Source organism: Musca domestica, unplaced genomic scaffold (assembly GCF_030504385.1).
Source record: "Musca domestica strain aabys unplaced genomic scaffold, Musca_domestica.polishedcontigs.V.1.1 18, whole genome shotgun sequence".
Taxonomy (NCBI): domain Eukaryota; kingdom Metazoa; phylum Arthropoda; class Insecta; order Diptera; family Muscidae; genus Musca; species Musca domestica.
This window is the reverse complement of record NW_026712238.1, coordinates 12,108,322-12,119,316: the sequence shown is the minus strand read 5'-3', so window position 1 is coordinate 12,119,316 and position 10,995 is coordinate 12,108,322. Positions and strand designations below refer to the sequence as shown.

At 34.5% G+C, this 10,995-nt stretch overlaps 1 protein-coding gene across 1 annotated transcript; it reads left to right on the top strand.

Moving 5' to 3' along the window:
* Positions 1–5,206: 5,206 nt before the first annotated feature.
* LOC101901407 (hypoxia up-regulated protein 1) lies at positions 5,207–10,283 on the top strand. The gene is made up of 3 exons (XM_005179553.4): positions 5,207–5,390; positions 5,710–6,095; positions 7,155–10,283. Exons 1-3 carry the CDS (start codon positions 5,211–5,213, stop codon positions 9,670–9,672), a joined length of 3,084 nt encoding a protein of 1,027 aa, XP_005179610.2. The 5' UTR covers positions 5,207–5,210; the 3' UTR covers positions 9,673–10,283.
* Positions 10,284–10,995: the final 712 nt, after the last annotated feature.

Below are 10,995 nucleotides of genomic sequence, written 5' to 3'. Positions count from 1 at the left end.
AAAACAAACAGGCCTTTGGAGAAGTGGCAAACAAAATACATTCAAAATTCATGTTCTTCAAAACAATTACAATTTTTTAAATGTCAAAACACTTGACTAAACAAAAAAAAACATTTTGTCTACGATGACAATGACCAAGTGCAAGGTTGTCTTTTTTTGACAAATATACCAAGCAGCAGTGTAGTAGCCACTCAGTCATTTCATTTGGTGTCGTCACCATACTCCCCAAACAAAGTGGATACATATTTACAAAAGTAAGCACAAACCAACAGACATGCATGCATACATACAGTCATCCATACATACAGTTACTGTATACCTACATCTGGCTGGCTATAATTTCGTTCATACATGCACTTGTTTACTTACATACACGTATGTATGTATGTATGTACATACATATTTTTTAAAACCAAAAAAGTTAATTTTTGTTTTTAGCCTTTTTTTGTTTGCGGTCCAGACTAAAAACTCTCTCATACATCTAAACATTTTTTCGGTTACTGTTTTGTAACACACATGTTTGCACATATGTACGTATGTACATACGCACATACGTTTATTTGTGGTTTTGTGAAACATACATGATGTTAATACACATTTTTACGTTATAAAATGCATTCACGTGTCTGCGTATGTTTTCGGAGGATGTACAAATTTACGTCTGGATGTGAGTAAATTTTAAATGTTTTACGAAATTACATACATACAAACATACTTATTCACTTTTAAGTACAAACAGCTGTCACTTTGTGTAAATAACTAACAATATGTATTCAGAGGGTTTTTGGTGTTTAACAATATCTGGATCCAATTTTTAATGATTTGAAATGGACAAATCAACATCTTTCGAAATCAAATCATTTGGACATGCCATACCATCATATCGTTCAATAAGTCAAAAATGTGTCTTAACGAAATAACGGGTATAACGTCCTGATTCTTTGGAACAACCCAATGAACCTTAAAAAAATATATTTATATGGGCTACTATTATGTAAGGACTATGTCAAAAACTGGATCTACATTAAGCATTTTATTTTCTGCCTAAAAAGTTTTCAATTCCGCGACTACTATCCCTAAAACTTCAAAAATCCACCGGACCCCCCTTTTTGGGCTTAAGTCAAAACGTGGACTGAATTTTCTTTTAACGACAATGGACCAAACTATTTTCTTATGTCTAAAAACTTCAGCATCAGAAGGTGCCGACTAGGTCTTTGAATCCTCCGAAAATTTGGTAGGAGAAAAAATCCCATACCTTTAAAAAATGGAAATCGAAAGGGACCGCTAAACGTTAGGCCAAATAGTGAAGCTGTACTCAAATCTTTTTGCAAAAGTAGTTTTAACTTCTTGTGAACCTGAAATCTCCAAATACATTTTATTTCGTTTAAAATTGTGACTGAAATCCTCGAAATATTCAATATCGATAGGTAAAACTATGTGGACCTATAACATGTTCGCCATTTTCATATCTTCAACCATTGTTCAAGTTATATTAAGTGTATAATGCCGTTTTTAACTACTCGAAATATCCGTTTTTTATTTTGCCAGTAGGCAAGTTAAGGTCGCAAATGGCCCGTGTCCGCCCATTTTTTCATTTAACGGTACCTCCAAATATACAGTATTTTGAGGATTTTAACTACATTCTTACCGGAATCGTTTCAAACTTCGTAGTTGAAGTTGGTATTGGGTATTACAACATATAGCCCCCATGTAACGGTACCTCCCAATATTCGGTACTTTTATGATTTTAGCGGCATTATTCACCGGAAGTGTTTCAAATTTCGTATTTGAAGTTCGAAATAAGCTCTACAGACTATAACAAAAAATTACTTATGAAGGACCACATCATCGTATAGACCCCGTATAAGGAGTTTCATTCCAAAAGTAATTTTCTAGGTTTTTTTGAAAAATGTCAAGCTCCTTCAAAATGCTGGAGGGTATTAAAAGTTCGGCCCGGCCGCACTGAGCTTCTTTTTTACTTCCTGGTATTGAAAAGGGGCAAAGTTTTTGACCGTTTTTGAATTCTGGCTTGGTTATTTGAGTTTTTAACCGAATTTGCTGTAAAAAAGAAGTTTGTGTTCGCAGTATGTAAGAAACATCATTACAAGGAACTGTCCATATAGATAAAAGTTTTGGTATTGCCGGTACTTTGATCATTTCAGAATTTACAGAATACCCCAATATAATTTTTTGTGGTATGAAGAAAGAAGTCACATTAGGAACTCTACATTGCGAAAATCAGCAACGTTTCATTAATTTTTCTATTAAAAAAATATTAGTAGAAAAGTGCCAAATAAATAAAACATCCTGTTGCATACGTTATTACATTTTCAATAATTTTTATACCCTCCACCTTGGAAAGGTTTGTAACATCCTTAAATATTCGTCGTAGACCCCATAAAGTATATATATTCATAATCAGCATAAAATTCTAAGTAGATTTAACGATGTCCGTCTGTCTGCCTGTTGAAATCACGATACAGCCCACATTATTTGACGTAGAGCGCCAAAATTTAGCAGAGCAATTTGTATTGTGTCTAGGATGGTTTATATTGAAACTGAGATATATCGGTCCACGTTTTGGTATAGTCCCCATATAACGGTACCTCCGATATTCGGTATTTTCATGATTTATGCCACATTTTTCCACGGATTTGTCTGAAAATTGGTATTTGTAGGTCATAACGATCTCAGTTCGTGTGGCGAGACATTCAATGTATAGGTCCACGCTTTGGTATAGCCCCCATATAAAGATACCTCCCGATATTCGGCATTTTGATTATTTTTTCCACATTTTCTCACGGATTTTTCTAAAAATTGGTATTTGTTGGTCATAGTGGGTTCCAGCTCCTGTGGCGAAACATTGCATGTATGGGTCCACTATTTGGTATAGCCCCCATATAACGGTACCTCCCGATATTCGGTATTTTCATGATTTATGTCACATTTCTCCACGGATTTGTCTGAAAATTGGTATTTGTAAGTCATAATGGGTCTTTGTTCGTGTGGCGAAACATTGTATGTATAGGTCCACGATTTGGTATAGCCCCCATATAACGGTACCTCCCGAGATTCGGTATTTTGATGATTTTTGGCACATTTTCACATAAATATGTCTAAAAATTGGTATATGTGGGTCATAATGGGCTCTAATGTTTCCTTTACCCTAAGGTGGAGGGTATTAAGAGTCTGGCCCGGCCGAACTTAATGTTTTTTTTACTTGTTTTTTTTTTTAATTTGGTATTGTAATTTTCTAATAAAAATATATACCACTCGATTATAAATATGTTTCGCCCGAGTTCTAGATTTTGAAATATATAGATGTATTTTCAAAAGTGTTGCTTTCAAAATGGTTGAGGGTACAAACATTTCGGACGGTCGAATTTAGATTTTTTACTTATTGGTGTCATTAGGAACTTTTAATATTGGATTTAAAAATATTTAGTTGAAAAATGTTTAGAAACAAGTTAAAAGTATCAGTCGGTTTTGCCGACAGATTAACAAGCCTTGCGTTAGATGATCAAACTGTTGTTGATCAAAATATAAAATCGCATGATATTTTGTCAGCAAAATACCGCAGAGCAACATTTGGCCGTTTGAAGGTCATAGTTCGTGCTAAAGGTTACCAATTCGAACAAATCTAAACTTATTTTAAAATTTGGGGCTATTACCGACATTTTTTGTTTTCATTCAATAAAATTAGAAAAAAAATTAAAAATTATGGCGTTTGACTTTGTTGCAGTTTTTTCATCTCACCTTGTATTTATCAAATCTAGTGTAATGTAAACGTGATACTGCCTAATAAATACATCTTGTTCGTTTCAATGGATGAAGATGTGTTGCGCATCGACACAGCGCAGGGACAATGAACTCTCAAAACAATTTTGGACTTAAAATTTTTGAACGAAAAATTAATCAAATTTTTAAAAATTGGTGAAACAAGCTTATTATAATAACCTCCTCGCATAAAAAATATTAAAATCTACTTATATTTGAAAAACATTTTAAAATTCTATATCACATATCAATGTTCTAAAGCTTTGGTGCATCTAACTATATTCTTCTACCATGGGTCTATTCCTAAAGATCAATGTACTGGTTTAAAAGTTACCTGAAATTTTAATCATTTTGAGAAATTTGCTAACCCATGACCATTCACGGTGAATAGCACACAATTTTGTTTATTTAATTCAGGGTGTAATTCAATTGGCAATCATATGGTTTTTTGACTTTTTTTGTTTGTGTTTGAAAGCTAAAATGCCAATTTTAGACGTTACTTTCTTTGAAAATAGGTTTTCAAACAAAATTATTTTGATCCAGGTTTTTATTCAAATATATTAAACGTGTGAAATGGTAAAAAACGAATACCGGACTGAAATGAAATGTACAATTGAAGAACATATTCTTGCGGACGAATATTTATTTCCTTGCAAAAAGGTGCCGTGGTACCATTCCGCAAATAATGAAGGAGCCATGGCAAAATGAAGAAGATAACCTAATGCACTCACATGCTTGCAAAAAAATTTAATAACATCTCAATGTTAAAATATTTATTTATAAATACATACATACAAATCATAGATGGGAATCAGTTTGTGAAGTTAAATTTGACATGGTAAGTTATAGAAAAATGCAGAATTGATAATTATTATTTAGAATTTTTTGGAGTTTTGGCTTTTGTTATATAAGTAATATTTTCCTAAATTTTATATTCCCACAAAAAATGGGGTAAAAAGATTTTTATTTTCATATAATATTTTGACACTTCTAGAAAACTGGGAAAGGCACAAACATGGCCTATATAATGTGGGCCAGTTAGTCCATCTGACAACTAAGTTTGCTGTCAAAAGACATATTGTTAATTGTGAAACTGTTGTCCAAAGTAGTATTCTTGTCGACCTTATCTAGGAATTCGGCACAAAAATAAACTATGATTACAAAACTCCTAACCTTACATAATTTTTAACAATCAAAAATGTGCGAGTCGATGATATTTATTTTTCACCTTGTTTTAATTCTTTGAACTTTTAATCCCAATTATGTATTTTGACTGCAAACTTAGTAGTCGGATGAGTTTACTGACCAAATTATATTGGATTTAGTAATTATGGATCTATAGTAAAATATACTTAAATGTAATATTTCCATTTTTAACATACACCTGCTAACTAACGGCTTTTAATTATAGTTAAGCCCACCATTCCCAGTGAATGGCAAAAGAAAAACAAGAAGGTAAACAAACCAACGACGAATACAGCTGTACGAATGTCAGAACAAAAGAAACTATCAAAATTGCCGACAGAGGAACACGTCAGTTGAATTGTTGGCAGGCAGTGGATGCACGATTTTTTCATACCTGGGATTCTAGAAACTTAAAAACAATTCAAAAGGTAATATCGCTGAATGAAAATTTACCGCAGAAAAACTTTCCGAAAATAATAAAATACAAAACTGAACGAAATTCTTATCGAGAACACTTGACCAGATTGTATGTGCGTGCGGGTGTAAGAAAACAAACAGAAATTGTGTGTGTGCAAAACCCTTCTCTCGTACAAAACCCACAAAAAGATTGCACACAGAAAAAAAGAAACATATTGAAGAGGAGAAGAGAAAGTTTTCCGGCAAAAATAACCTAACATCCAAAAAAAGAAAATTTGATTTTTTTAAATTTTGTGAATTATAAAAACAATTTGAAAATTTCATTTGTAGGTATCGAGAAAGTTTGAACTCCGCCTTCTAAAAGAAAACATGATGCAGAAAAAGACCACGTCATGTTGGTCTATGGCAGTAATTGCCTGTCTCCTCTTTGTTGCCGCCACTCACCTACGTGGCGCTGAAGCAGCTGCTGTGATGTCTGTCGATCTGGGTTCGGAGTGGATGAAGGTGGGCATCGTCTCACCTGGTGTACCCATGGAAATTGCCTTGAATCGTGAATCGAAACGTAAGACACCGGTTACACTGTCCTTCCGCAATGGTGTTCGATCATTTGGTGAAGATGCCGTCACCGATGGCATTAAAGATCCCGCATCGGCCTATAGTTATCTATTGGATTTGTTGGGAAAGCAAATCGATAACCCCATTGTTGATTTGTATAGGTGAGTGATGGCTGATGAAATGATAAAATATCATTAAGGGATATTGAATTAAAGTGAAATTGTCTAGTATTTGTATATATGAGTACACGTTATGTTCAATCCAGATCTAGCAAGGTTTTCTTCGTGCTTCAAAACAGTAACTTATTATTTATGAAGCATGTATTTTAAACCAGTTTTTGCTTCAGTAAAGTTTAATGTCCCCTCGCGGAATATTTTGAAAAAAAAAAATATTTTTTCTAGTTTTTAAGACCGTCCAAATCAATATTGGCTTCAAAATGAGAACTTTTTTACAAAAACATAATGTATTTTACATCCTGAGATTGGCCTCCAAAGTCCTTTATATTTTCTTATAGTTTTTAAAACCATCCATATCAATATTGGCTTAAAAGTAAGAACCAGTTTACCCACAAATAGATTTACTTGCATATCGGTTATGAGAATATGTCGTTAGGCAAATGTTTGAAATAGGGACCGTACATACACCCACTGCCCATACGTACATGTCTTAACTTGCCTTACCACTCATAAGTGGTAAAAATGTCCAAAATGTCCAGCGAAGGAACCCCAAACTTACTTTGCGTAATTGTTTTGAATATCATACCTATTCTTGATTACTTATAAGACCGTGAATATTTGCATATATGAGCGTGAACTCGACATTCACAATCCTCAAAATCATGCAGCCTAAATACCAAAGGGTTCGTAGGACAGGACTCTTCAAGAAGTACTCCTCAAAATATCTCCGATTCATTGTGAAATATTTCACAAAAAATTCTACCGCGTTTCTGTAAAAAGTTATTTAATATCAGCTATTTTGTGAGCAGAATCGTCTATAAAAATCCATAATAAGTCTTAAAATACTCGAATAAGTCTCAAGTATTTTTTAGGGCCCAAGATGAAATCATTTTACAAAAATACCACTTTCCACAAACAAACCTGAAAATATATTTAAGAAGTAATCAAAGCAACCTAAAATCCACAAGCAAATCTTTAAAACCCCTTCCCAATTATTCCATCGACTCCTTTATTAAAAATGTTTCATCGTTATTTTTCTTACAGAAAACGTTTTCCCTACTACAACATCATTGCCGATCCTGAACGCAACACTGTCATCTTTAAGAAAAGTGATACCGAAGAGTTCTCGGTTGAAGAATTGATTGCACAAATTCTAGTTAAGGCCAAGGAATTTGCCCAGGAAGCCACAAATCAACCCATCACCGAATGTGTTATTACCGTACCCGGTTACTTTGGTCAAGCCGAACGTGAGGCGCTATTGACATCTGCTCAATTGGCCAATTTGAAAGTTTTACAATTGATCAACGATTATACTGCCGTTGCCCTGAATTATGGCGTTTTCCATCCATCGGGTATTAATGAAACCGCTCAATATTATGTATTCTATGATATGGGTGCCAGTCACACTTCCAGTGCTGTCGTCAGCTATCAATTGGTTAAGGATAAACATACCAAGGAAACACATCCTGTTGTGCAAGTTTTGGGTGTTGGTTACGATCGTACCTTGGGTGGTTTGGAAATTCAATTGAGATTGCGTGATTATTTGGCCGCTGAATTCAATGCCATGAAGAAGACTACCACCGATGTAACTAAATCACCCAAAGCCTTGGCTAAATTGTTTAAGGAGGCTGGTCGTTTGAAGAATGTTTTGTCCGCCAACAACGATCATTATGCCCAAATTGAAAATTTAATTGAGGATCAAAACTTTAAGTTGCAAGTTACCCGCGAAAAGTTGGAAGAAATCTGCTCTGATCTGTGGCCCAGAGTAATTAAGCCCCTGGAACAGGCCTTGTCTACCTCTGGCTTGACTTTGGATGTTATTTCTCAAGTGATTTTGTTTGGAGGTGGTACTCGTGTACCCAAAGTTCAAGAGACCTTGAAACAATATATCAAACAAGAATTGGGCAAGAGCTTGAATGCCGATGAAGCTGCTGCTATTGGTGCTGTCTACAAGGCCGCTGATTTGGCCACTGGTTTTAAGGTAAAGAAATTCATTGTCAAGGATGCTGTCCTTTATCCAATTCAAGTTACCTTTGAACGTGACCCCGGAGAGGGTGCTGAAGTCAGACAAGTTAAACGTGTTTTGTTTGGCCTAATGAACTCTTATCCCCAAAAGAAGGTGATTACCTTCAACAAACACACCGAAGACTTTGATTTCTTTGTCCATTATGGTGATTTGAATCATTTGACTGCCGAAGAGCAATCCTTTGTGGGTAGCTTGAAGATTTCTCGCGTTGAATTGCAAAAAATCAAGGAATTGTTGGAGAAAACTAAAGATGAATCTGTCGATGCCAAGGGTATTAAGGCCTTCTTCACTTTGGACGATTCGGGTTTGTTCCGTTGTACTGGCGTCGAATATGTCTATGAAAAACAAAAAATTGAAACCGAAGAAGATGATGAAGGCACATTGGCCAAATTAGGCAGTACCATTAGTAAATTATTCTCCAAGGATAAGGATGATGAAAAGAAGGAAGAAAACGCTCAAGAAGGCAGTGGAAATGCCACTGAAGGTGAAGAAACTGGTGGTAAAGATGACAAGACCAAGGAACAAGAGAAGAATGAAACCAAACCAAGTGAGACTGACGCCCCCAAAAAGAATGAAACCGTTAAAATTGTTACTGTCAAGGAGCCAGTGGCGCACAGTCTAACTGTGCAGTTCACTCAACCCTTGAGTGGTAAATCCTATGAAAAGGCTGCTGAAAAACTTGATGCCATCAACAAGGCCGAAAACCTAAGAAATCAATTGGAATCCTCCTTCAATGCCTTGGAGTCCCACATCATTGATATTCAACAAAAATTGGAGGAAGACGAATATTCCTCATGTGCCACCAAAGAGGAAAAGGAAAAGATCTTGGCTGAATGCTCCGCTGCTTCTGACTGGTTGTATGAAGACATTGAAAACCCAACACCCGAAATGTATGAAAATAAACTCAAGTCATTGAAAAAGTTGACCGATGTATTTATGGCTCGCCATTGGGAACATGAGGAACGCCCCGAAGCCCTAAAGGCCTTGAAGAAAATGATTGAGGGTGCCGAAGGTTTCCTTAACAGTGCCAAGAATTTGACCAAGGACACAAATCCCGAAAAGGATGTTTTCACACAAGTTGAAATCGATTCACTCTCCAAGGTGATTACAGACACAATCGAATGGCAAAAAACCGAAGTACAAGCCCAAGATAAGCTGAAGCGTTATGAAAATGTTCGTCTCACCGTTAAGGAAATTACCAATAAAATGTCCACACTAGATCGTGAAGTTAAATATTTGGTGACCAAAATCAATCTTTGGAAGCCCAAGGTCAAGCCAGCCAAGAAGGACAAAAAGAAGGCTAAGAAGGATGGTGAGGAAAAGAAATCGGAAGATGGAGAACAAGAACAAGAAGAGGGCAGTAGCAGTGGTGATGGTAACAACGAAACAGAAAAAGTCACCGAACAAACAGAGGACACAAACAAGGAAGAACAAGTTGAACTCCCCGTAACTGAAAAGAAAACTGAAGAGGCCGAAAAGGAAGAAGTTCCCCAAGCAACACCCACAGAAGATCACACCCCACGATCAGATCTTTAAATAGAAAAAATAATTAACAAAAATAATAATTAATTGAAAGACTGTGGTATTTAAAACTTACATATATTAAACAAAAATGTATGCTTATTTAAAGAAATTCGAATAGTAATAAATATAAACAATAAAACAAAAAACCAACACTTAAAAGGGCTATGCAAGAAATCTTTATAGACATTACTATTCGAATAGTCTGAAAATAAGTAAAGAAGCCAATTTCTGCAAACAAAGACAGATAGACCAAATGATAGAAACTATGGTGGAAATCACGAAATTGTTAAATGAAAAATTCTATTGAGTTTCTGGCGCAAACTATTGTTGACACTTTTTTATAAACATCATCATTTGGTATTTATCTACAACAAACATACACTTGTTTTCTTACTATTTTCCCTTTCATGCAAAACAACGCCAACAAATCAAAGGTATTAAGAAGGCGAGAACCAACATTTTGGGTCTTATAATTTAAGTTCTTATTTGTAATTAAACAATTTTTTAATACATAATTTATATATTGATCTTTTGTATTTAGAATGAAACTCACCACAATTACAAAAATAGAGAAAAAAAGAAAGAATAAAAACCAACAACAAAACCATTCCGTCATCACAGAACTTCTATACCTTCTTTTCCTCTATCTCTAACTAGTTGCAATAGTTATCAGTCGAAAGTCTTTAAATAAATTTTCCATTTCTATAAATATTGGCAATATCATCTAAAGATAATCAAGCAAAAACAGCTTTTTTCAATTTGAATTGGATCCGTCTCTTTGATTTAACCAAAATTTTCCAAAGCAACATTCATTAAATGGATCTTAACGTAAAATACAATCTTCATAGTTTTTCATCAGTTTGTAATAATGTAATTTAAACTTTATTTAGACAGTTTTCCTTTCTATTTATTATAAGTATATTGATTAGTTAAAACAAAAACAAAAATCCACTTAAATTAATAGAAAACATAAAAGAAACATAAATAAATATCAATACATTAGACAAACTATTTCTACACAGTTTTCTCTTTATTTCGACGAAATGTAAGTAATTACCAAAGAGGGTGAGAACATTATTTAAAGACAGTCTTCAAATTAAAGATATAGTGAAGACAACTGAGTATAAAGGGGCCATTATGACACAGAATTGTTATTTAGTGAATTTTATGGCTTATCAATATTTAGTGGCGTTGATAAGTAGGGGACCACATATCAAAGAGATAAATGTAGAATCTGACAACAACTCGTTAATTTGGTAAGACAATCTCCAAAGGGGACACGTACAAATATACCTTTAAAATTAAAACATATATTTATGTCTTGTCCAATATCAT